Here is a 26,467-nt window from a genome sequence, read left to right on the forward strand (position 1 = left end):
AGACAGACCATATAGATGATAAACCTAAAGAAGACAAGAAAGCAAGCTACAAAGCAGTTAGTGGTTTGACCTGAAATGGTGATCTTTCAACCACCACTCAAGAGCGAAAGGCCGTACAAGAGTTAGTGGGTCTGAGCCAGGCATTTTCCCTTGTTTCTCTTGGAAATGCTTTTTACTGAAACTGAACATTAAAAGATACTTAAGCACAAACTGGTGCCTTACAACGACAGCTAGTGACACCAGTGCCAGCAGAGGCATATGCTGGCACAGTTTCCCCTTCCTCCTTGCAACACAGCAAAGACCTAACTAAAGCAAAGCTGACCTTATATACATAGCTTGCATTCCAGCCCATGGAAGGGGCAGATAACCATAAATGAAAAGATTAATTTCATTCCTGATGTAATTTGCAGCACAACAACTATTCTCACCAAACAAAACCAGCTGCCCAAATGGGAAGCTGTAACGAGCCAAAGCTATGCCCCAGGTCCCTGGTTCTCCTGCACACTACCAGCACACAGTTGTGATGTGTCCAACACCTATCTCCTTTCCTGCGGTCACTATTAGATGAATATGCATAATATGCTGCATAAAGCATCTAATAGTGCATTAGATGGATTTGGGGGCCATGTGTGTCATATCCCTGTCTCAACAACCTTTGTAACACAAACAAAGAGGAGCATTTAAACCAAATAAAAGTTGAACAGAGATCTCGGGAGATAAAATGGTCAAAAACATCTGTTGAAACCATGACCAAATGAACTGGATGTCTGTGGTTCTCAAGTCTGTCTCAGCAGTAGGTATTACAGCAGTGAGCATAAAAGGCTTTGAGGAAGATGAAAATAATGCTGGCTATGAGAAACAGGATGATAAACATTTTAAAACAGAGGACTCTCTTTGCTTTTCTGATAAATAATATCCAAGGTTTAATATCTCATGCTCTTTCACCACTCACATTTTTCTGTAAAGACAACTGTTCCTTGTTTTTACTAATTTGGCAAAGAGCACCATTGGGATCATTTTCCTCTCTTTCACTGGATTTTTTAATTAGGACAGCCCTGGTTCTTCTTAATAGGCTGGAAGAAGAGACTCACTTTCAAGAACTTTCGTCTCCATCCACACCACATCTATCTTCAAAACCAACAGGAATGCCAAGGCCCAAACTCTTCCTCCTCCACTTAAGATCTGCTTCATCCAAACCCTTTCCAAACGCAGTGCTTGGAGTGCATGCTGTAGAGCTGTGCTAGATCCAGCCCATGTGCTGCCCAACATGCTGCTCCCACTCCAGCGCTGGTGTGGTCAGAAGGTGACCAGCCCTTTGTAGGACAGCACCACTGTGGCCAGACTCCTGTGCAGATGGGGTCCTTCTGTGGCTCAACCCCCCATGAGTCCAGTAGTTGAAATAGAGCAGAGGTGTGTAGGTGTGTTTCAGCCCCATTCAGCACCAAATATGCAACAGAATGAGAAACTGCCTTCCTGCACAGACCAAGAATTTGAGGTCTGTATGGCCAGGCCCAGGCTGCCTGGGAACAGCCCCATCTGATGCCAGTGCAATTAGACTCACCTGTCAGCCTTGGGTTTGCTTTGGCTGGGTGATCAGACGCTTTTTTCCAAGTTACGGATTGAACTGGGAGAGAGCATTATTTGCACTTTTGGTGTGGCCTCCTTTGTCTCCTCTAGAGTTTATACCTTGGCTGGAAGGAGGATACTTAATTCTATTTATTTTTAATTTTTTTTCCTCCACCAATTTTTTTCTTTTGAATATTAATGCACTATCATGACATCTCTCCAGACCATGAGTTTGGTGAGCTGTGCTATCCTCCCAGAACAACACATCCTGTTTCACTCACAGATATCTGTGTTTAGATACAGATTATGTTGAAGAGACACTGCTATAAACCCTTGATTTCAGAGCTTTATGAAAGACATCAGAAGCAGAGTTGCAATTAACTATTGCAACCCAATTGTTTTTCTTCACTCAAGATTTGTGTTAAGCAAAGTTTTGTCTAGAAAAGTTTGAAACCTACTTTGAAGATGAAGTTCCCTGTGATTATTAGATCTTATGAGTAATATAAATAACTATGATTTTTATTAATGTCAGTGACTCACATGTTCAACTTTATTCCTACACAAATGCAAATCTGTGTAAGTTCTGTGAGATTTCCCACACCTGAAGTGAAAATCTCTGGCAAATTAAAACAGCATTTCTATGAACATTGTATCAAAATTGGAAAAAGGGAAGGCAGCCATTTGACAGTAGAGGTATCATTGTTGTCCACAGATTACCAGTAAACCCTACACGATAGCCTTAGACGCTTGCTATATTTTGCAAGAGACACTCTCAGAGGACTAGGAGGCCTTAAACTGGAACCTAGCCAGATATTTCAAATGTTAATCAATCAGAAATGTTATACAGAGTTAACTTTATTAACCTTTTGTCTTACAACAGAAGAATGCTTGTGGCTGTGGAGCTGACTGGCAGTTCATTGTTTCTATGGCTATTCAATCCCTCAGTTTAGCTGCAGTGCCCTGCTTGTTGTCTTGAAACTCGTGTCAAGATGTGTTGTTAGCAAGGTAAACCACATCAGCAACTCTGAATTCATTAATGTGGAGGCCAATGAAAAGATTATCCATGTTTTCCTAGCCTCCAAGGATGAAAAAGCCATCTCAATGGAGTTAAGCATATAGAATTCACTTATCAAATCATCTTTTCTCTTAACCTCATCATTCCATCGGGTATTGGAGTAAAAGTGGTACTGGCCCATCCTTCAAAGAGTGGATGCCAAGAATTACAGCTCAGCACAGAACTGCTTTAGAAAACAACGGAAAAAACTTCAGTCAGCCAGATCATACAGACACCCAGATGGTTTCTGAATCAAGTTCTGCCTCAGTCGCAGAAGTAATAAGACATTCTTTGATGACCCCAATAATAGGGATGGAATATCCAAAACAGCAACTGTAAAATACAGTTATCTCCCATCAAAGGAAGAAATTCTTCTCGTCTGGTTCACCGCTGCAGATGCGTCTCCGTAAACAACCAAATTAAAAAGCAATACCCAAAAAACCCTTCTTACCTTGGAAAATAAGTCAAAGCACCCCAGCCGGCTGATGACACAATAAACTTCGGGCAGGCGTGGGCCTTTTCCACTTGGCTGATAACAGTAAAAAAAGAGGTTGAAATTACATATTAATTTAGAGTCATAAGGAAATACGCTTCTCTCTCTGATCACACTGCTATCATGTGACATCTTTCTCTATCCATTTCTCCATCAAAACAGCTACTCTTGGAAAAGCATCATATTTCTTCCATAAGACAGGAAACTAGAAATCATAAATACTGCTTATCCACTCTGGAAATCACAGTGCACTGGAGCTGTATTCCAATACACCAGAGCTGGCAGACATAAATGCACATTTAACTACAACTCTTAACTCATGAACTCGTGCCTGTCGCACAAGGAGTAGGGCCACCCCAGGACGACATGCTGGGAGATGAGAACTACAACGCTAAGGGTGGTTATGATGGCTATAGTTGCCCCATTCACTCCATGATGTTCAGAGAGAGCTCAACTTAAAGAAAGCAAGCTCACAGACCTAAACAAAGGTGAGCTGCATGAGCTAAATTATTAACTTCCTCAGAGTAATGTGTGATAAATTCTTAAATAACTTAAACAGTGGCAAGTACGAATAGATGATGCACATCCCTCCATCCCCCAAAAATTTCCTACACTATGAAGACCGTCCTCTATCACCACCCTGTCAAAGACATTTCCTAGAGAAGCAAATGGTTTAAACTGCCATGAGTAACATGTACTCCCTCAGCACACAGGACTCTGCAACCCTGCTCGCACCACTGACTGGAAAGGCCCAGCAGCACCGTGTGTGAAAGAAGGGTACAACCTTCTGCTGGATTCAGCATGTTTTCTGGAAAAGAAGTAGAATTAGGCCACTTGTGAGAACCTTAGAAAAACCATTCTCACTGGCAGAACCCTCAGAGCACAGAGCTGGTCTGCCTGTGTCCTGCACGTGTACGCAGATGGCAGTGACATCCATGCAGATGCAGCATGGCACTTTTGTGTAGTTGCAACTGGTTTTCAGCAGATCAGCAGACACACGCTTTCTAGGAGCTGGTGCTTTAACAAGGCAGTTTGCTGACTCCAGATGCAGTCACATGTAGTCCCAAGGTACAGTGTGAGGAACGCTGCCTTGTCCAGGAACTATGTCCCTCACGGTACAGAACATCTGCAGGGAAGCTAGCAAACCCCAGTACCCCAGCTGCAAAAAGCTGAAAGCAGGGTCTGAGGCAACAGGTGAGGCTGCCTCCTTCTTTGCATCTCATGGAGTCAGCTGTGCTTGTGGCACATGTAGTGAAAAGGGGCTGTAAAACAATCCCTTGGCACCACGTACCCTCTCTGCACAGCTGTATATTATTGATTTGCAGCAGTGACAGAACCATTCCCATTAATAACAGCTCTGTGATAAAGGAGCCCAGTCACTGTTTCCATCAGCTTCTGCCCACTTGTATGCTTAGCCAAAGTGGTTGATCATCTCCTCTGCATCCACATATTTTTATTTTTGTCTCATCATTAGACTCTGCTGATACAGTGATTAACTCCCCCATGGTGTGTCTGACATTTAGATGCCACAAGGATGTCAATCAAGAGAAACCAAGGGGTAGCTGTGCATTTTAAATCTGAATATTGCAATCTAGAGTTGGACAGTCAGCAGGTGCCTGCCTGTTAGAAAGACCACAAAAAAATACCAAAGCTAAGTGAACGCAGATGAGTCTATTTCTGGATCCAAACCTGCTCGCTACACGTCACATCTCTGAAAAAGCAGAGCCCTTTTTTGTCCATATTAGGTATAAAACCCTTTCTAAAGGCACTGAGTGATTATATCAAGCATGTGGGATTTTGGTTAAAATCATTGTGTCAAATCTGCAGGAATGCCGAAGCCATGCCAGGAGCCTTGGATAGCTCCCAACCAAGAGCTGTCTCACTGAGTGCCAGTAAAAACATCACATTCCTGGGTCATCTATAAGACCAGAAACAATAACTGCTCAGCGCTTACTCAAAGATTCTCCTTTATGAAACAGAATTGCTTTCAAACATCTTAAAGGCTACATTCAAACATCTTAAAAGCTCTCAGAGCTGGGATTCTTCCCTCCTTGCACTTATTGTATAGAACATCCTCTTCTGCTACTTCAGAGACTTTTCTTGCAAAGGGCACAGCCTCCCAGATGCACAGAAATCATCTGTAAGAGGCGGCAGGCAAAAGCCTCAGGCAGAGACGATCCGAGGGGCAGGACTTCTCAAATTTCTAACACTGGCAACTATTCACATAACCTCCCCTCTCAGCCATAAGTTTACATCTCAAAGATGGATCTGAAACACCTGTTCACTGTGCTTTCACTTGCTTCTTTCCCAAAAAAAAGAATATAGGGGACATGACACTCCTCTGTTCTCCGCCTGGACTCATCTCACTTCACTAGGCGAGACTCAGGCACTGGGTCTGGCCAACAGTACTGGTTTCAACCTTTCTCAGAAGAGAGCGCTTCCAAGTTGCAGGCTGTGCTCCACAAGGTAGCTACAAAGCCTTGGAGGCATGTCCTCTAAGGCTCACTCTTCCACACGATAAATAGGTCCAGTTCAGGGAAGCTGCATGGTAAAGTACAGCTGAGAGGCATCTGAGTGACTCTGCCCTGATACACTGCACTCCTTCTAGAAGAAGGAGGATGGAGGGAATGATGTTTTGGGTTTGATTTATTTTCAGTTTGTTTTCTTGGAGCCCAGGATATTTTCAGGCTTAGTCCAGTATCAAGAATGAAAATGCTAGTGAATTTTGTCGATAACAAGAGTTTCCCAAGAGGATGAATATGAACTGACAAGAACTTGGCTATGATATGGAGGAGCTGAGATGTGCATCAGGGCTGGTCTGCAGGCGGCTCAGGACAGTTATTTTTTACAGTGAGTTTAATCTGAAGTTTACTGAATAAAGCCCACTCCAAAACCTGCTATGGCAGAAGAAACAGGAGGCTTTTGCTCCAATAAATAAGCCTGCCATTTCTGTCTTTCAAATCAAACCTCTCTGCCCATGTACTTGAAATCTAGGGGAGCCTTCAGAGATCTCCTCCCAGTCTGGCACAGCTCAGAGTCTCTCACACCCTGTGTGTGCCTGCTTTCAATGCAAGGCAGGCTGTCCCTGCAGCATGCATACTCACCGGCCATTCATCTTACTCAGTGGTTTGGGGTTTTTAAGATACCAGTGAGGCTGTGGGATGTCAGGAAAGCTCCTGGTTTCACAGCTCCAAAACAACTGGGGAATGCTAGACCCAGCATTTTGACATCAGAGGAATGAAAGCAGTGACAACAAAACACAATGTTTTTCCTCTTGCACTTCACTTCCTAGCTCCTCCCATCTACCTGAAGACACACTGTGTGGAGAGGAAAGGCAGCAAAATCAGACCTACCAAAGAGCAAGAAAGAGAAACGTGCACCACAGGCCTACCTGCCATCTCAAAGAAGCAGAAGTGCTGACTAGCATGAAGCTGAAGACTCCAGAAGGACTGGGCTCCTTCCTCCCCCAAATGGACAGGACATTTCACCTGAGATCTTCTAAATAATTCCCCAGAGACCATTCTTAGGAAAACTGAAGGAAGTGGTAAAGGCTGCCCCAAGGCCAGGTGTAAAAGGACCATCACAATTGCACAGCAGCAGTTGGCTTGTCTGAAGGAAGCAGCCTTTGCAAAGCACATGCATGAGCTCTGCATAAGCCTCTAAAGGGTTCCCTTTGAGAATAAAACCATAGAGGCTTCAATTGCAATTAGCTGTAGTTAAAGCAATGATCATATAACAGAGATAGTACATAACTTTGGATGACAATGCAAATGCCATTTTTACACACACACACACACACACTGTGTAACATTTGCTCCCTTCTGCAGGAGAGAGAAAAAGACACTGTTTTATTCTTACTTGACTCTAGAACTGCCTTGATCTTGGAACAATCAAAGATGCAGATCCAATCCAGAGCTCAAACAGGGAAACACAGTATTCCTGATTAACCTCCCAGCACAGTTATATTAAATATATGTATATCTAATATCTCCTGCTCAGTTGTATTAGAACCACACACAAGCTGACAGGGCATGTAGCTTGAATGGGTGACATCAAGATGACAGATGAGATGCCTTCCATGAGCAATTTTCTGTGCATATTAGTTAAGGCTTGGCAGTTTTAGAAAGAGAGAGAAAACTGAAAAGCCAGCAAGGCTCCTTCTAGGGAAGTCTGCTGCTTTGTTGCTGTCTTAATTTAAAGAATGACAGACCTACAAATAAAGAAATTAAAAAGCAGGTTTGCAGAAATCAAGCTATTGCTTCAGATCAGATCACCACTCTCTTAAGCCTAACACAATCAGGTTCTCTTGGCCACGTAAGCCCCAGCCTCACCAGCAAGCCAACACACCCAGAAACAGAGATGTTCCTTAATGGTGTCGGCAATCAGAACAGTTCAAATGTTGAGACTCTAAAATAAATGTGTCAGTCACAAGCCAGATTCTGCAGCAGCTCTCAATTCCTTGTTAGGGCAAATCCAAATTCAGGCCATGAGGCAACTATGGGTGCTTTAAATCCAAAAGATTGGCTTCTTGTTATATGTAAACCATGAATTTTTAATGCCAGAATACCCATTGTTCACAGGGGTGCCAAAGGTGCTTGAGTGAGGGAGGACAGAGGAAAGAAAGGCAGGGGAAGGAAAAGTTTTCCATCGAGCTTTTTTTGGTTCCATAAACATTGGTCTGCATCCCATGAAAGTTGCTTTCACAGTGTAATGAATTCCTCTGTCCTGCCCCAGCAAATGCAGGATGAACCAGTCCCACCTAATGACTGGTTTTCATGTTTTGATATACACACTTCATGTTCAGGCATCTGTTCCTACACCGTCTCCTGGGGCTGGCCCATCTTAGCCTAGAAAAGTGCTAGAGGAGCAGTTTTTGTGAGAGGGAAAAGAGAGGTAGGACAAGGTGAAACAGACCCTGCAGGTTTTCATCATATTTCTGCACATACAAAGTTACCAGCCAAGAAAACCTGACATTGCCATGCTTTCTGCTCTGAGAACTGGGTCTTCTAAGATGTCTGGCCTATATGATAGTAATGTGTGTCTCCTGCTATTCCCAGGAACCAGCTGCCAGCTGTGACAATGAACTGCAGGGCATCATTTTGAGGATGCAGTATCTCATACTCTAAGATTACCCCACAAGCTAGAACTGGCACCCCTCAGCATCCACAGCAGCTCCCATGGCAATAAAGCCTGAGATGCTTACATGCCATGACTTTCTCTGGGGACAGAGGCTGGCACAGCTGTGGATCCCCACCGTAAGGCCACTGACAGCCCAGGCTGCCAAGAAGCTTGCACGGGATCCAAGCATCTCCTAAAGGATACAGGCCTGGTTTCTCTCTATCTGTCTACACCCTTTTTCTGAGCATTCATGGCCTCCCAGTAAGGAAAGTTTTGCAGATTTTACAGTACTGGTGGGTCTTACAGCGGAGGCTCTGACAGAAGAAACCCACTGAGAAGGTCCCAGCTTTCACCGCTGTGATCCTTCTATATCCACTGTGCTCTCACAGGGCATAAGCCAAGGGGTTGCACAGACAGAGAAGAGCCAAGACTTCAGTTACATCCTTTAGAAGCAATTTTTTAACATATTAAATCAAAACAATTAGTAAAATGAACTTATGCATAGACTAAGCCAAATTAAAAAACTATTTTACAAGGCACACACAGGTCCATGTTGCAGCAGCTTCACCTCTGTTCCTTCCCCACCGTGTGCTCCAGCTGTTCCTGTGCTCCTCCCCCTGCCCAGGCTGCTGCACCGCAGCACCAGCACCATTCTGATGCCCAATGGAGAGGGCTGTGACCAGCCATGTGAGGCTGAGGCCTCAGCAGGAGCTGCTCAAATCATCTTTGCTGCTGACATGTGCGTGCTGCAGAGCCATAGCCCAAGAACAGCGCTAGAAAAGAGCCTAGAAAGCCGATGGATTAATTAGCATGGAAAAGAAAGTGAAATTATCTGGCGTTATTAAAGAAAAATATAATATTTGCTGTAAAATGGCACAGCAGCATGAGCTAGTATCTCTACTTGTATCTCATTTCCTTTTGTATGAAGATGCATACTCCTCACACCAAGTCTCCAGGAAAGCTGTTACACGATTGCCTTGGAGGTATCAAGATACAACTGGAAACATTCACGCTATCTATGGAAGTGCAGACTGTTCTCTGTGGTACAATAGGTTACATTCCATTCTAATCCTGTTCCAAAATGAAACAAAACAATATAAATACATTTAAAGGGGATACTGTACAGGATTTGTAGTACAAACAGAATGTAATTGTCACTGTATCCCTTGAGGTAGTTTTGGCAGGGTTTTAGCACACACTCCCCAAACAAAGGGTTTGAAAGAATCTGAAGTCCAAAGGCAGAAAAGAAAACGCGGAGCAGTTTGTTCATATCACAACACGCCAAAGGAGACAAAGGCTGACACAGAGCGATAAACAAAGGAACGGGAGCACCAGCTTCTGCAGAAGGCCCAGCCACCCACCCTCGCAGGATCATCCAGACATGGAGCCTGCAGCTGAGGACTGCCAAACGCTCTCGAAGGTGAGAGCCACCTCTCGCCGGCTATTACAAGAGCATCTCTCTCCAGGACGGCTGCGGAATATTTCCTAAGGAGTTAGTCTCACAGCGGTTGGCTTGTTCTGAAGCAGAGTGGTTTAGAATGATTTTAGGGTTTTCTTACAGTTCTGTATCGCACAGTATGGCCCCATCTCTCTCTGATGTCATGTTTGCCAAAAACAGCATGTAGGTCCCAAATTATGGTTACTGCATTTGACACGACTTGTCGGTCAGGCATAGGACTGATCAAAGGAGGTGCTGTGAACTCCTGGACATCAGAGCCACCCTGATTGAAGCTTTCAGAAACTGCTCAGGAAGTTGGACACCCAAATACAAAAAATCTGCTTTAAAGCCCAAGCCTCTGGCATATAAGCAGTGCTCGCAGACGTTATTTGTCCCCTGTTGTATGTACAAACTCTGAATTTGCACATTTAAAAAATAAAATATGCACATGAATGTCAATAGAAGTATCACTGTGAGCCACGCACCAGGGAGGCCATTCCACCCGTGCACCAACATTTGCAGGGGACAAGAAATTGTTGCTCTTCATGAGCACAGCTGAACCCAATGGAGGAAGCACTTCAGGTAACAGATTCCCTCATTTCTTCCAGCAGGACAGAAAGGGGTTGCAATGTCCAAGTAGCAGCAGATCTCTGCTACTTTTGCCGTTTCCCCAGACAGAGAATCATAGAATCACAGAATGGCTGGGGTTGGAAGGAACCTCAAAGATCAACTAGTTCCAACCCCCCTGTCACAGGCAGAGACACCCTCCACTAGATCAGAAATGCTAAGATGTTTCTCTGTAGGTCCCCGAATCCACTTTTTTTCTAAGCCCCAGACCATGTTAGTTTTGCTCTCAGAAGGCATGGCAGAATTTGCCCCCATACAGGACAATGTGGTAAAGTACATTGGTATCACTCTGCTTTCATTTGCTGGGTAGGCTGTATCAGTGAGATGAGCCATGGCATGTCAAGTTTTGGGGCCATCTTGAAACATCTTGAATTCAACAGTCTCTCAAGGAAGTGGTAGACCAGCTTTATAACTGGCTTTGTAATTTTTAAGACAGGTTTAACAAGACAGTATTTATTATTCCCTTTTTTTTTAAACACTTTTTGCTATCTGGTTGGCAGATTTTTGCCATAGCCAGTGTCGGATAAAAACAATCTCTGATGCTGTTTTAAAATACCATTCATGTGTAGTATTGACTTAATTTTATTCTCAGTATTTCCTGCTATGCTAATCTATCTCTTATAACAACTGAAAATCCCCATTCTATTTTTGTGTTGACTTTAATGGTAGAGTGGACTTCACTGAGCCTTCAGTGAGTAAAGAAAGCCCACATTAACCTTCCGTTGACAAACTAATTCAGTATTTCTGTGTATAAATCTTTTTTTAATTGTGACTGATTAGTTCAGTCATCCTGATCCATCCAGGATCAATTGTTTTGCATTTCACAACCGTAAGCTCTGTGCACGGTTCCAAACTTGCTAACGTTCCTAGAAACAGAAGCCTTGTATTGCCCTTTACCCGTAGAGTGAAAACATTCCAGAATTTAATTCTAGCCAACATTTTCTGAGGTTTGGGAGGGTTTTTTTCCAAATTTACCTTATTATCCTTTTAAATGACACCGCATTTAAAAGTAGTTGAATTGTACTGCTGTCCTACATCTCGTTATGCTTGTTTACACCAGCAAAGGTACCTTCAGAGTGCTCCTCTCATTTGTCTCTGAATCACCCCCTGACCAGCCCTTGATTTACTGCCACGCAACCCATTGTTAACATTTTCTTTCCACATATAAACCTCATCGTGGCCACACTTACACACTGGGTTGCAGAGAGTAAGCGAGTCTCTGTGTTGCTACCTATGGCAAATACCGCCCACAGAATTGATAAACAAGTTTTCTGTTATGTTTAAACGAAACTTCTTACAAATAGAGGAACCAGACACAGCAATACCTCCCAGACAGAGCATCTGTTGTCTGCACAACAAGGAGCTTTGCCACAGGCAAAGAGCAGGGTGCGAGCAGGGTCAGGTACAGGCACAGGCAGGTGAAGGGTGCTGCTCTGTCTACTGGAAGCCACTGAAAGCTATAGAAGGCAGGTGCACCCTGCTTGGAAAGATGGGAAATAACTCCAGAGAGTGAAGGAAGGGGAAAGCAACAGCATGCCTTTATCTTAGACTGGTGCTTCTGTATGCTTCGCTGCTACCCAGGCAAGATCTGCAGGATGGACAGCAAAATCCCTGTCTGCGCTGTGCTTCACCTGCCTACACTTGGCAAACCTTTGTGCAGTTTCCTCCCCCATCCCCTGCCCCAACACACACACACACACACTGCCAAGTTCTCAATGTATCAGTTAACTGGTGATTTTCCAGGTGATAAGACAAAGTGGTTTGATAGGCAGTCAGGTCCCTGCACCACCAGTTGACCACCCCTGATTGTGAGGACTTGAAAAGGAGCCTGAGAACCCAGATGTGCTGGCAAAGGCATCTGCTTAGTGCTTGGTTGTGAGCAAACAGTGATAGTGGCCCACTCTCCACTACTGCTGACCTCCTACTCAACAGGGTGGCTTATTTACCTCCATCATGACCTGCTGCAGACTGATTAGGCAGTGCTGGCAGAATACCTTAGAGATGTAAGCAACTGTCCAAGAGATAAATGCTACTCACAGATGTTTAGAAATACCACATTTTCCTTGGTGTGCAGGCTTGTAGTATTTCTGATTCTGCTTGAAAGCATGTAATATAAAGAATATTAAAAGTATGTGCTCACACAAGAAACTTTCCATATTCTTATGATTTTCCTGTAAGACTCGGGATCCATTTGATTCAGCCAGCCATTACAAACACTTACTTTACTTGAGCTCCTTACATTTCAAATTTCAGAGTGACTAGCTCTGTTTTCTTTTAAAACCATGAGAGACAACCCCAAAGTTCAGTCTATAGTTTTGAGATATTGTTTAACAGAATTCTGCATTTTGAGGTGAAGTTGATGTACTTACCAACAGCCTCCTGCAATAACCAAACCGCCGGCTCCCATCTTCCCCAGTCAGCATGAAAGAGAAGGTCTCACTAGAAGAAAATAAATTGCCCAGATCTTATACCAGAACTACATCATAGATACGAGGCAGATCATTTAGAGAGACACTGTCTTATGCAGTGAGAGATTCTACCCACTGGAGGGTCTTCTCCCCCTCTGCCCATCACCTGGACATACTCTGAACAAATTCCACCAGCAGTAGAGCAAAAATATCTGCATGGTTGCAGACAACCTAGCTGTCTTCTTATAAGAAGAGATAGGGTCTGAATTTCAGCCACACAGCAGTCACTACTGCAGAAGGAACACAAAATTCAGAATCTGAGGGCAGTTTTCAAATGCTGTATCTCCCTCACATCTCAGTTACAGCATAACATTGCACTGTGCTTTGTTCTTAAAGGGAGAACCTTAGATATTCTCTAAGAGTAGAGACATCATTTTCTAGCCAGAAACACCACAGACTTCCAAAATTCAGCTCATTTTATATCCCTGTCTAGGGTAAGTACCATTTGTGACAGAGAAGTAAAACAACAGCTTAAGACTGCAATTACAGCACAGGTGAAGGGATGGGTCTGTGGACTTGTGCCTGGACTGAGAAACATTCCTGACTGCTTTGCAAGTTTTAAATGGCATTATAAAGCATTTTTAATTTGTGCTGGAATGCCAGGGTTTATACAATTATAGCTGTATATAGGAGGAATATCTTGTTTCACAAACATGGGCTCATGAAAGCTCTGTCTAGGAGAGGGGCAACAGAAGAGGTGGAATGATGTGTAGGCAGGGCTGTGTGCTTCTCATACCAATGTTGCCCACACAGTCGTCTGCTTCTTCTTCAGTGTTTTCAATAACTCACCATTCAGGTGCTTCCACATAATGCCATATGTAAACCAATCAAGTGTTCCATATGTATTCTTGGTTACAGTAACTCCTGCAGGTGAATGCTAGTTCCTTGTTTTCGTTGAAAGTCCCTCTAGACCCACTCTGAGCAGGTCTTATCTCATTTACCCACGTCTCAGAGTAAGCATTGTAAAAAGGCATCACCCATTCCTGGTGAATATGGGGAGAGCCCAAGTGGAGCACTGTGTCCAGCTCTGGAGCCACTCAGCACAAGACAGGCGTGGGCCTTCGTAGCCTGTCCAGAGGAGAGCCACAGAAATGATCAAGGAGCACCTCTCCTATGAGGCCAGGCAGAGAGAGAGTTGGGCTTGTTCAGCCTGGAGAAGAGAAGGCTCCAGGAAGACCTTATTGTGGCCTTTCAAGGCTTGAAGGGGGCTTATGAGAAAGACACACGGACTTTTTAGTAGGGCCTGTAATGAAGGAGTAACGGTTTTAAATTGAAATAGGGCAGAATCAGACCAAGCATAAGGAAGAAATGTTTTAGGATGAGGGTGATGAAACACTGGAACATGTTAGTCAGAGATATGGTAGATGCCCCATCCCTGGAAACATTCAAGGTCAGGTTGAACAGGGCTCTGAGAAACCTGCTCCTCTCGAAGATGTCCCTGCTCATTGGAAGGAGGGGGTTGGACTAGACCTTTAAAGGTTCCTTCCAAGTCAAACCATTCACTGATTTTATCCCTTCTGCCTACTCTACTACTCCTACACATTCTGATCAACAGGTTCTGACACAATGCAGGGTGAAAAGACTTTTTTTTTTTTTTTTTCATTCAAAAAAGAAGCTGGGCTGTAAGCTGGGCTCTCCTTTCTCTTGTAGTCATTCATCTTTGAGGGAAGGAAGATAGGGCCCCTCTGCTGGCATAGAGCTCAGCTCCAAAAGAGTTCTCACAACTGCTTTGAGCTAAATGAAGAGGTGTCTTGCAACATCAGAAAATCATTCTGGGGTAAATGACTAGGACAGGTGGTAGGCAGGGCCCTGTCCTTTGTAAGATTTATTTTAAATACTTTAATTTATGCTTTTGGGTTCAGCACTGAGAGGAACCTTCAAACCTCTTCCCTTCAGCCACACAGGCCTGTGAGGCAGGCAGACTAAGGAAGAAAAATAATACAGAACTTTTAAAAAAATTAAATACAGCTGCTTGAGCTTGAAGTGGCCAAGACTCCAACTGCTGCTTCCTTAATTGGGCATCAGCAAGCCTGTGGCTGCTCCAGATGCACTCCATCAAGACTGAGCAGTGGAGCAGCGCCGGAGGGTTTACCTGTTGTATTCAGAGACAGGGAGCCAGTCCTTGGCATCAGGAAAGCAGAACTGAGGGATAGCCTTGAGACGCTCCTCTGCTTCACGCATCTGCTTGGTTGGTCTTTCTAGCTGCAGGGGAGAAAATTGAGGTTCAGTCAGTTACTGTTAGTGCCAGCTTCACAGCACCTCTCAGGAAGGGAGGGTTACTAATGAGCTCTGAAGAACAAAGGCCCATCAGCTTCTTTATTTGTGCTTGGCAGAATGAGGCATGACCCCAGGACAGGCTTATAGATGCCAGTACAATAGAAATAATCACTGCTGATTTTTTTAAAATTTTTTATTTAATTGCCCCAAACTCCCTCATTGCACAATGGCCCCTTAAAACACAGTCCTAACTCAAATTCCTTTCTGCTGCAAGAGCACACAAGAAATGCCATAGATCAGCAAAAGTCTTTCCATTGACTTCAGTGAGTTTTTGAGTTTTGGAACAAATCCTAATATAGCCAAAATGAGTTAGAAGTGAAATATTTAGAAACTGAATTTAAACACAGTCTCTGAAGCACCTACCCTCAGGCCAAACTCTCCAACACTGGAAAAGATAAGTTTCTAAACCGGGAAAGCTTTCAGTTACCTCCTCTAGGCCCTTTGCTTTGCAACAAACTGCTTGGGGAAAATTATGAAAGCTGAATGATTAACTCCACTTAAAAACAGATTTCTATTAATTCTCCCACTTATTCACTGTATCGATCTTAGTATGAACTGTACATAAGAACTTTTCTTTTACCTTGGGAAACTGATATGTCACTTCTGGGAGGTAAGTGTTTTTAGATGGCTTCTTTTTCAGTGACACTACCACAAAATACTCAAATAGCTCCCGTTCCTGCCATTCTATCAGCTCCAGCTCCAGGGTTCGGTAACTCGGAGCCCTCTTCAGCATTGACTGGATGTGCACTAGACGCTGGGTATGAGCTAGTATTTAAGAAAAAAAGAGAGACAGACAGTTACCTGGGATGGTAATGTATATGTTTAAGCCACAGCCATTCACAAAGGATGTTCAACTTGCCATTGTAATAATCTAAGCATGTTCTCCTTTCAAAAGCAAACCTTCATACTGTAGTCTCCCCCACTAATTGCACCTATAAGTCAAAACTCTCTCCAAGCACTGAAGTGATGCAACACTATGTCACTGGAATAATTTGCAGTTCATAACTGCTACCCTACCAGAGGTCTGCTTTTTCTTCCCACAGAAGACTAGATTATAAACCACTACGTGGGCGTGCAAGGCAGCAGGGCCTCCAGGGTGACACATCTCAGGACTGTGTCACTTGGATCTGGTTTACATTGGTGAAAAACAGTTCTGTCCCTACATAGCACAGCTTTATGCTGGGAACCACTGAAGGTACATTCTCTGTATTTTCTTCTCTACAGCACAGGCACAATCCATGCAAGCTGCAGAATGATCTTCAGGGAAGGGGAAAGCAGAGGGGTATGAATTCCCTCCCGTGGGATTGCTTTCCTTGCGCAGTTTGACTGAGGTGCCATCTTAGATTCATGGTCACCTCCAGTCCTGATTCAAAGATATGCCTTGATCCAGTGACTGTCACTAGACATCTGTGGCAGATCAGTCAGTAACATCATTACTAGTTCTGGTAGGCCAAGAAGTGAAAACAAGTAAGTCAAACCAGGTTCCTGCATGCTCTTCCCCACCTCCTCACACCAGGAAAATGAATTGTTACCAGCACATGTCAATCCCCTAAGGCTCTAATCCCTCACGATGCCCACAGTTTGAAAAAAGCAGACTGTTGCTTGTGGTGGGGAAATAAGATGTCTCAAGCACTTGACCACAGCAGTAATGAATTGACAAAGGGAAACCCCTTGATGATCAGCCATCATGCAAGTGGTTCAACAACACCGAAATTTAGATTTGTTTTGATGAAACACTTAGGTCTTGATGTGACTGCACAGCTAGGGAAGCTCAATCACAAGAAACAGCCCGCCCTGTCCTTCCTTGAGACAGCCCCACAGTGCTGGACAGTACTTCATGCTGCAAGAGGTGAAATCAAAGGCCCACCCCAACAAACAGGAACCCAGTGAATCCTATCATGCCACATGTGACAAACGGATCTTTGGCTCAGGATGCCCTGAGGGTATCAATGTAAATATAAGGTCACACAGGTGAAGTCAAGTCAGGGAACCATCATAATGAAGATCCTCTGGTTCCACAGCAAAGAGTGAAAGAGCTTCCCAGTTTCCAGTGAAATCAGAATACCCTCCCAATATCAAGACAGATGCAGCATGCTGTCTGTCTTCATTCAGGGGCCTTGAGCAAAAGCAACCCCTAAATTTTTTGACACAAAGAGAAACAGAACTGTAAGTGCTTTGGGGCTGGTACCTATCTAAAAGGGAGCAACGAATCTTTTTCCACACATTACCACAACACCGCATACAGCCTGGTTTTGGGCAGTCTTACCATCACCTATCTAGAACAAATCTTTTTCTCCAAGCTGATTTTTTTCCAGCAAATGAATGAACAGTAAGCAGGTGACATCTGCAATAGACAGATATGAATGCTTGCCCCTTATAAGCTCAGCTCCACGCTCTTGGGGTGTTTTCCCCTCACTTACTAAGGACATGATAGGCTTTTAGTAATAAAATCTGTTGTTGCTGCCTTAAACTTTTTTTATAGTTCTCTCTGTGTATCAGGACTCTTGAAAATGAGAGACTAATGTACTGTCCTGGCTGAAGCCGAGTTTGTGCAGGTGCTGTGTGCTGATAAAGGAATTTCTACAATTTGGAGACTGCAGACCTATAAAAGAGGGTAAGAGTCGCTCCGCTGGATCAGACCCAGAGTCTCGCCTCCAACAGCAGCTAGCTGTAAACACTTAAAGCAGTGCATGAATAAGAAGAGAGCATATTTATCCAATCTCATCCCTCGAAGTTTGCACCCAGTAGTCAGTCTGGAAAACATCAGCATCTGTGAAGTGGCTGACAAAGCAAATCTATCAAAGGTCCTGTTCTTCATTATATGACACAGTTGCCAAATCCTTGTTAGATCCTCACAGCTCATTTTGTCCTTGCTTTCCACATTCACGCTCCTGTGTTGGGAACTTTGTGAGCTCTGTTGTAATGGAGTTAGCACAGTTCAGGAAGGAAAATATAGGCCACAGACAGGAACAAAGTGCAGTAGCAGGAGAACGTATGTTGATAAGGTTTGTGACACTGGCTGACTAGAAGGCATCAAAGGCTGATCTCTTACCTTTAAACCTGTCATCTGAGTCACTCTCACTCTCGCTGTTCTCATCTGCAGAGGAGGTAGAGGATCAGTTAATGCAAAACCAAAGCAAATATAAACTTCGCTTACTGTGGTGAAACTAGGAAAAATAATCGCTCACACTAAACTTTGTGATCCAGGCATGCTTTCTCCTCAGTTTTAAAATATCTTGAAATGCCCAGGTTGAATTACTCCTTAGGTTGTGTTTTCCTTGGATTAAGTTTCATTTTTCCTTGAGAATATGAGCTTTGTTTTGATGAAAATGCAAAACTCAGTCTCCATTACAGCAACTGGTTGCACTGAACCCCAATCTGTGCTAAGCTACAGAGGTGAACATGCCATTTAGAAAAAGGATTTTAACCTTTCCTCTTTTTTTTTTTCAGACATTACATTTTTGAAAGTAAAAGTGAGAAGTGAAAGTGAGCTTTATGGGACTTGTCTGTCCAGACAACATTCTCAGTCACCAGAACTCACCAAACTGAGTGAGAGTAACATGCAAAAGTAACATTATGACAAGATGTACTTGCATTAAAAGCACTATTTTACTTCTGCTACAAACACAGGCTGAATTTCTTTTTGGTCCCTGCTTTTACAGAAGCAGTCTGATGTGCAGTGTGAGTTATATTCACATGCCAAGAAAAGGCATGAATTAATTACAAGGTCAAAACTGAATTTTGAACAAAACTTACAGATGCAAATTACTCAAAAAGTGAACTAAAGAAGCTGGCAAAGTCCAACTGATCATGGGATTAATAGGATAGACAATGCTGAGAGTATTGGTCATTTGTAGTCCATTCCTATTTTCTATTCTTGCAGACACAAAGTTACCATTGTTCACAGAAGAAAGTGCTAAACAAAGTAGAGCTTGGGGTAGATGGTGAGGAAAGAAGGGAATCTGTTAATCCTGCACCATCCAGACAGATTCACTGAACTGTGAGGACTGTGTCATACCTCGTAGGGACGCTGTCTCAATATTGGACATAGAAAGTTTCTTCAATCGTTTCTTTCCTCTTTTTGCACTGTAGATGGAATTGATTCTTTGGACAAGCTGCAAAATAAGAAAATGAGGAATCAGTAAGACCAAACACTTTCCTGCCAGGAGACTTTTAATTAATCTATCCAAACAAAGAATTTGACCATGGATGATAGGCTAGCTGAACCCCCTAAAGAGCATGTCTCTCTTGTTGTTTGAATCACTTCTTTTGAATATATGCTTTTGGATATATTTCTAAAAACCAAATAATTCACAAACTAAATTCCATTTTCAAAATTCACGTAGCCATTTGTAAGAAATGCACAATGAGCCTGGGGATTCAAAAGTAGCCATTATCCTCTACCACGTCCTTCTCTCTACACTATTGTTTCTCTTCACTTGCACTAAATAACAGTGATCCCTTAGCCATACCCAGCTTTGCCAAACTCTTGTGGAGCTTAAGGTCATATTCTTATTTTGAATATGAGAGCAACATGTATTGGCACCTCTCTGAACTGAGATTTCAGTGTGTTCAAATAAGCCCAGAAGAAGATGGCTCTAACTTTTTAAAGCCTCTTCAGGTACAAAGTGGATTGGCTGCTTTGAGGCAATATCGTATCAGCTGAGGGTCTGGCCCATATGGACTTCTCCCTCCCACCTCAGTAATTAATGCTGTAATTGCCTTACTTCGGATGTGCTTTATCTACTGTCTAAATCTTACCCTTATCTACCAAAGTTTTTTGAAGTTAGCTGGCTTTAAACCAGCACTAGCCAGAATTTAAACTCCTGGTAATCATCTTTATGAATTCTCTCAGGAGAGCTCAACACAGATAATAAATGTCTATGTAAAAAATTCTGAGATGATGGAAAATATTAATAAGACAATGTGCACATGGTGCCTTCACCAAGATGTTGGGATTACTAAGAATTTGTAATTAAACAGAGCATTAAAACTTCTAGATAGTTGTAAATATGTAGCAATTCAACTTCACAATGTTTTTATGAGTCAGGAATAGTATATTTCATTCTATAGCAGTTTTACTCATTCAACTACAATACTTTTTGCAAAAGCTGCTTTACCTCAGCTTGCAGAGAGAAATCAGCTCAGTGAGAGAAACTAATTTGTCATCGACACAGTAGAAAGTCAGTCGCAGCACAGACTGGAACAAAAACTTGTGCGACCCCTCCAGAAGAGGAAGAGGGTCTGTCCCAGAACGGGCAGCCTGAAGTGCTTGCTAAAACCCTGGTTTGCCTGCTTGAAGCACCGTTGGGGATTTTGTCTCTGCATCCTGAGTCACGTGCAAGGCTCAGCTGGAACTCCTCTGGCTGCAGCCATGTGCCTGGCTCTGCCTGCTGGGAACCTGCAGAGCACCAGGGCAGAGCCAGGAGGATGAAATCCCTCCTGACTCCCTCTTGTGCACCAGCCCAGAAACTCCTGCATGCGACCTCTGAATAAGGCATCAGGAGCGAAGGGCTTCCCTGGGATTTTGCACTACCCTCGCTCTGCTGCTTGGCACTTGGTCTGCTTCAGCTGCTTCACAGAGCATCACAGGGGGTGGTAAAGAACAGGAGTTTCTAAAGTTTTTCTTTCTAGTAACTAACATTGTCTCAATTAAGAAAAATAATTCTCCAGTACTACGTGACTCCAGGAGGTAGAGTGGTCAAAAATACAAATTATCACCTGATCTATGATAAACTATGAACATTCGTATACTGAAATTATAATTTCATATAAGGAGAACCCCTGTCCCTTAAATCCAAATTTAAAAGAGTTGGATACAAAATTAACAGCCAAACTTTCCAAGTTTTATTCAAAACCAAGTAGTAAACTACTCTGTAAGTTACCCTCTAACTTCATGCACAGATGTGTACAGTACAATGAAATCATATATTCCAAGTGAATATAGTGAATTCACCATGTTCACTTGAAATATACTATTCACTATATATAGCCTGTCAGTCTATAGTGAATAGTATATTCCAAGTGAGTAGTATCTTCCAAGTGAAATAGTATATTCCAAAAAAGTATAAATATAGTGAATATTAAGGACATAGAATTAATTTCCTCCTTTTTGTTTGCTTCCTGCTTAGACATAATTTCAGACTAATTGGCAAAAACATAAAAATCTCCCCCTACTCACAGTATTTACAGACATGCACATTAAATATGCACTCTAATAAGTACAGGAAAGAGCTGAATATACAGTAAAAATCAACTTTGTCCACAAGCCAAAAATAAACATATTGGCAGTTCTCTCCCTCTTTGTTGCTGTTGTACTAGAAAAGCTTTCTTGGGTTGGTTTTTTTTTTTTTGGTCATTTGGTGGCTTGGGGGGAAGGGTGTGAGGGGTGGATCACATCCCTTTTAGAAGTGGAAAACTTCTTGAAAAATGGAAAGTTAATTTTTACTTCAAATCCATCAAGACAACAGGGTAATCATGCTGAAGTAGGCTGTGAATAAAGGAAGAAAAACACAGTAGGCCAATAATATATTCCCAAGACCAGTAAACAAATGATGGGGAAAAAATCCACTTCAGATGCTGCTGCACGTTATAAATAATAACTGCTTGGCTATCACCCATTCAAAATCATAAAGTTAGGTACACAACAATGCTCTGGCCCACAGATCTTAAAGAAAGGTGTGGAAAGTAGAATTGGTTTAAAATGAACTCTGTTCAGAGACGGCAATCAAGGTGTTTGCTACTCTTGGGCCAGGGCAGAGTTACCCACTCCTAGGGAAGGGATTGTCACAGCATGGCTGTGTGTAAAAAAGGAGCATATCTTGGTTGCTGAGAGTTACTGTTTCTGGTTTGTCTCAGTTTTCCTTTAGAATACAAAAGGAGCTTTCAGCGATGGCTCAACACTGGACAGAAATTTGCAAGCTCTTGCAGATCAGCGCAAGCCTGATCACCCTGACGGTACCTTTGGGATCCTCCTGGCCCGCCGTGTAGACAGCAGCTCGCTTGTAGTACTCAGGCTGTCCTCATTGAGGCTGGAAGGAGAGGAAGGAATGCCAAGCTGAGCTAGCAGCAGCATGTCATCGTGACTGTGCCGCTTGGGCAGCCGTGGTAAGCGGTGGCTCTTCCTTTCTGACCAGTTCCCGATGCGCAGAGACTGGCTGCTGGGCTTCGAAGGCAGCTGCAGGAACAAGAACAGCTTGAGCTCTTCCCCTGCTCAGCAACCCTTCACGCAGCAGGCACGTGAGCGGTGCTACACAAGGCACGTGAGCAGTGCTACACAAGGCATGTGAGCCATGCTACACAAGGCCATCATGCCAGGTGAGCCACTGCTCTGCAGGGTATGTGAAAAGAGACGGCTTAAGGTCACAAAGACAAGGGTCAATATCTAAGACTTTAGTTCAAAAAAGCCAATACTTTTGGCTTTGGTGCATTTCCACGCACCCACATCACATCAATTCTACGAGCCTTCAAACCTAACTTAAAAGGTTTGGCTGACATCAGAGCACTGACTTGCTGGGTCTCATCCATCTCTTTCACTTCCAGTAGTTAAAATCAAAAGCAATTACACTGAAGTTCCTATTTTATCCTAGAGAAAGAAAGCAGACCTCAAGTTTGCTGTGTTTCCACGGGGTTAAGATCTTTTAAGATCTGCCCATGTACACAGGTGCAGTTACAGCTTTGTCCCACGTTCCCAACGAATTCCCCTTAAAACACAAAACTCTTGTCATGGCAGGAGGAAGGGAAAAATCTCACTGAGAGGATGAAGCACAGAGTAAAAGCTACCTTTGAAAAACTGGGGGTCTTTTGGAGCAGTCCTTCGAGCAGCCCTGCCCAGCTCCCCAGAAGGTTAATTGGCAGGCTGGTAAGGCCAGGTCCCTTGCCTTCTCCTCCCAAACACAAACACTGTAAGAAGCTTAGCCAGCATGTCTACAAAAAGGCACTATTACATCAAACAGCTGTCAGTTGGCATTTGCTAATATTCTATTAGCAGTATTACGAGCCATAAACCAGCAGCGATGAATGTCCCACTTGTTCTAGCTGGAAGGCTTACCTATGACAGTGCCATGCTATGTGGGATTAGGCACAGAGGCTTCTGTATGGGTGTGTTCTGCACCACAAATACAAGGGCATAGATAAAACATCCGTTTTATATCTGGTGACTTCAAAAACTGAAAATGATGAATTGGAAAGGAGAAGACAGCAGGATTCAAAGTGACCACAAGGCAATGTTTCTGAGGTCTCTGCTTACCCCAGGTTAGCATGCCAGGAAAATCTGCAGCCATCTATACAGTAATGAAAACAATTATTTTTGGAGATGATCGTTGAAAGCCTGCTGACCTTCTGATCTCTCACATCTTGTTTATCATCACCCATGACTGAAAAGTAACATTGCTAATCCAACTGTGTTGCTAGGCTAGAAAAAACTGAGTAATAAATCATTGCCAAAACTGCCATTCCTCAGGAAATTGAGAATTTTCTATTTCTGGTTATTGGAGAGTTACCCAAGCCCATAGTTGACCTGCTCTTTGTGGCTCTTCGCTTTATATATCAGCACAATGACAACACAATTATGGCAGGCCTGAATCCTGGCAGAAAACTCCTGGCAGCATTTCAAAAAGAAGCTACCAGAATAAAGATAGCCCTGTTGCATAGATACCAGAGAATACTTGTTTACCGAATCCATTTTAATCTGTATATTCTTTGGTCACCCTGGGTAAACCAGAGAAAAGTGGACAACATCTTAGTATGAATCTGTAAAGTTCCTACCTCCATGTTACACCCTGTTGAGTCCTCTAGATGCTACAAAATTCCTGTCCACACACACACCGCCAAAAAGACTTGTTTTGCACAGCATGTCTCTCACTACGAGGTTATCTTCCTGGCTGAAGTTTCTGTTTCCTTACTCCACCTGGTTACTACTTTCCACTTGTGCCCTTTTCAGTAGCTTTGCTGAAAGCACTCCTGTTTCACAAATGATGTGGTAGGTGCATACTAAGAGTCCTGGTGCTACTTCTTTAGTCTCTTGGACCGTGATGCTCACATGCACGCAAAAGAAGTGAAAGTATATTCAGTTTATTTCTAGGTCTCTTTACAGGACAAAAATGTAAACCGTTGTGACCTTTTGTTCAACTGCAATTTTTCTGTTGATTCAGTGCAAAACAAAGTTCCTTTAAAAGGCATCTTGAATCTCAAAATGAAGCATGTGGTGAAGTTTGTATTTTTTTTCTTATGAACATCGCATAAACAACAAAGCAACCTGCCATTTCATAGTGTTCACAAAAAATAGACTGCTTTGGAAAATTCACCATAAAATGGAAAGTCTGCAGAGTTTCTGGTATTTTATTTATGCTGTAAACACATCTTGCACAGCCTTGTTAAATGCAGACACCCAGGTTTTTCTGACTATTTTGTTGTTCATGCATTCATTTGGGGGGGGGGGGCATACTCAGCCTCCTCTGTTTTACAATAAAACATGCCCTGCTACATACTTCACAAGAGCAAAGCCACACATAGCAGGCAAGATCAAGCAGCTGACTGAACCCACAAACGTGGAGGCAGTTCACAGAGAGGTGCAGCCATACAAATAATTTAGGGCCAGATACAGCTCACAACCAACCAGTGGAAGGATTCTGCTTAAACTCCTCAGGCCGTAGCCAGCACAAAGAGCCATCAGCTCCTGCACCGCAGCGCTGAGGAGCTGAGCAACAGCTGCCAAGAGCACTCACAGCCACAATTTAGGCATTCGATCGCACCCTTTTTCCAGACACCCTTTATCATTCAGCACGGCTGCTCTTCCTCCTTTGCCGTGAGTCATTTTCTTGCAAAAGCTTTAAATAAGCTTCAAGTACAGAAAGACAAGTGTCATCATGCTGTTACCTGGGGAGGTGACGTGTATTTCCTGTCCTGTGGCGTCCACATCCTGTGCAAAGAATCTAGGGAATTCTCCGAGAGCTGATGGGATTTTCGGCCCGCATGACGGCCTTTCAGCTCCACATCCTCATACGGGTTTTCCTTGGGTGATTCGCCTTCATGGGGTTCCGTTATTTTGTTTTTAGAGGGTTTTTAAGAAAAGAAAAACAGACAGGAATGCAAAGTTAAAAAAAAAAAAAAGAAAAAAATCATGTGAACCAAGTGAAAGGCTTTTAGAAAAGCTCCTCAGCTTTCAGCATGACTCATCCCTCTAGCTGCAGCTGGAAGTATTTGGAGGAGAACTTGGCTATGAGGTCAACAAGTTTCTTTGGGTTGGTTTTTTTTATTTTTCCTTCTTTTCGTTTTAATAAAATGCAAAAGTTTCACAAGATGTGCTCCTGAGCATCCACAGCTGTGGAAAATTTATTGATATATAAAAGCTAAGGCACATAAATACTTTAAAGTGTATCAGTAGATTTTATAAATCTATCGCAGCCACTCACAGGGTGAAATGAACAGCAATAAATAACTGTTCTCAACATACCACCCTTACACACAAGAAGATAGCCGTTATTTGATGCTACCTTCATTATTCTCTTTCCCAGAAAGAAGGCAAAGAAAGAACAAACTCTCCAGCTCAGCAGTGCCAAGAGAGAAGACTGGAAAATGTAAAAGATGAGGGAAGAATTTCTGCCCATGAACATACCACATCCTCAAAATGTCCTTTGAAATACATCATGCCTCCTAATTAAGCAGCTATTTGTGTCCATTTCTGTAAAATTAGTATTTCCTACAAGGAAACTCATCCTGCCAGTAACAGGTAGACACTAATCTCTAAATTAGACATAAATGAAAAATACGTGAAGAAGCAGACTGCAATCTTTGCATTTTTTGCACTTGAAAAGCAGAAACAAAATTTACAGCCCCAGTTTGAGTGAGATCCAGTACCCTTCGGCAGTCCAAGGACCAGTGGAATAACTCTCCATCTTCTCAAAGCTCCTGAACTCCCTAAACCCCTCACTGAACTGAGCAGCACAAAGATGAATGACTGCCCTCAGTAAAATGAACATGTTATATCCACTTCAGACAGTTCATAATCAGCAACTGGTTTAGCCCTTCACTATTTTGAATACAGGGACCTTCCAGTTTTCCAATCATTGTACATATAAAAACATCCCCAAAAAAAGTGATCTAGTCTAATTCAAAACTTGAATTTGCAAACACTTGAAACACACAGGAAGTTCAAAGCTTCTGAACCAGCACAGCTTTTGGTTTATGTCTAAAATTACTCTAAAACTCATGGGCTTAGTACAACATATATTGCAACACAAGCCATTAAATATAGGAAAATCCCATTTTATTACATACTGCACTGCTTAAAAATTGAGGACAGAAAACTACAGCATGGTTGGTTACACTGCCGCAGAAAACACTCATTGCTTTTTAGAAAGATGACAAGGCATCAGTGTTTTCAGTAAGAGGAAAGGCCTGGATAAATACCCAGTTCATTTGTTCTA

General features: G+C 42.9%; 1 protein-coding gene across 4 annotated transcripts in view; it reads right to left on the minus strand.

Annotated features, from left to right (window-relative positions):
* Positions 1-26,467, minus strand: part of DENND2B (DENN domain containing 2B) — a gene marked incomplete at its 5' end in the record, with an annotated part of 89,353 nt that overhangs the window by 28,093 nt on the left and 34,793 nt on the right. For 2 of the 4 annotated variants that reach the window (XM_084262646.1, XM_084262645.1), the window contains 8 exons: positions 3,072-3,149; positions 12,666-12,735; positions 14,857-14,966; positions 15,622-15,806; positions 18,094-18,138; positions 19,060-19,156; positions 22,003-22,218; positions 24,918-25,066. In XM_084262646.1, coding sequence (XP_084118772.1) covers positions 3,072-3,149; positions 12,666-12,735; positions 14,857-14,966; positions 15,622-15,806; positions 18,094-18,138; positions 19,060-19,156; positions 22,003-22,218; positions 24,918-25,066 — 950 coding nt within the window. The remainder of the gene's footprint in view (positions 1-3,071; positions 3,150-12,665; positions 12,736-14,856; positions 14,967-15,621; positions 15,807-18,093; positions 18,139-19,059; positions 19,157-22,002; positions 22,219-24,917; positions 25,067-26,467) is intronic. The other 2 variants (XM_084262648.1, XM_084262647.1) reach the window with 2 other exon arrangements.

The sequence above is a fragment of the Gallinula chloropus genome, assembly GCF_964237585.1.
Source record: "Gallinula chloropus genome assembly, chromosome: 4".
NCBI classification, from domain to species: Eukaryota; Metazoa; Chordata; class Aves; order Gruiformes; family Rallidae; genus Gallinula; species Gallinula chloropus.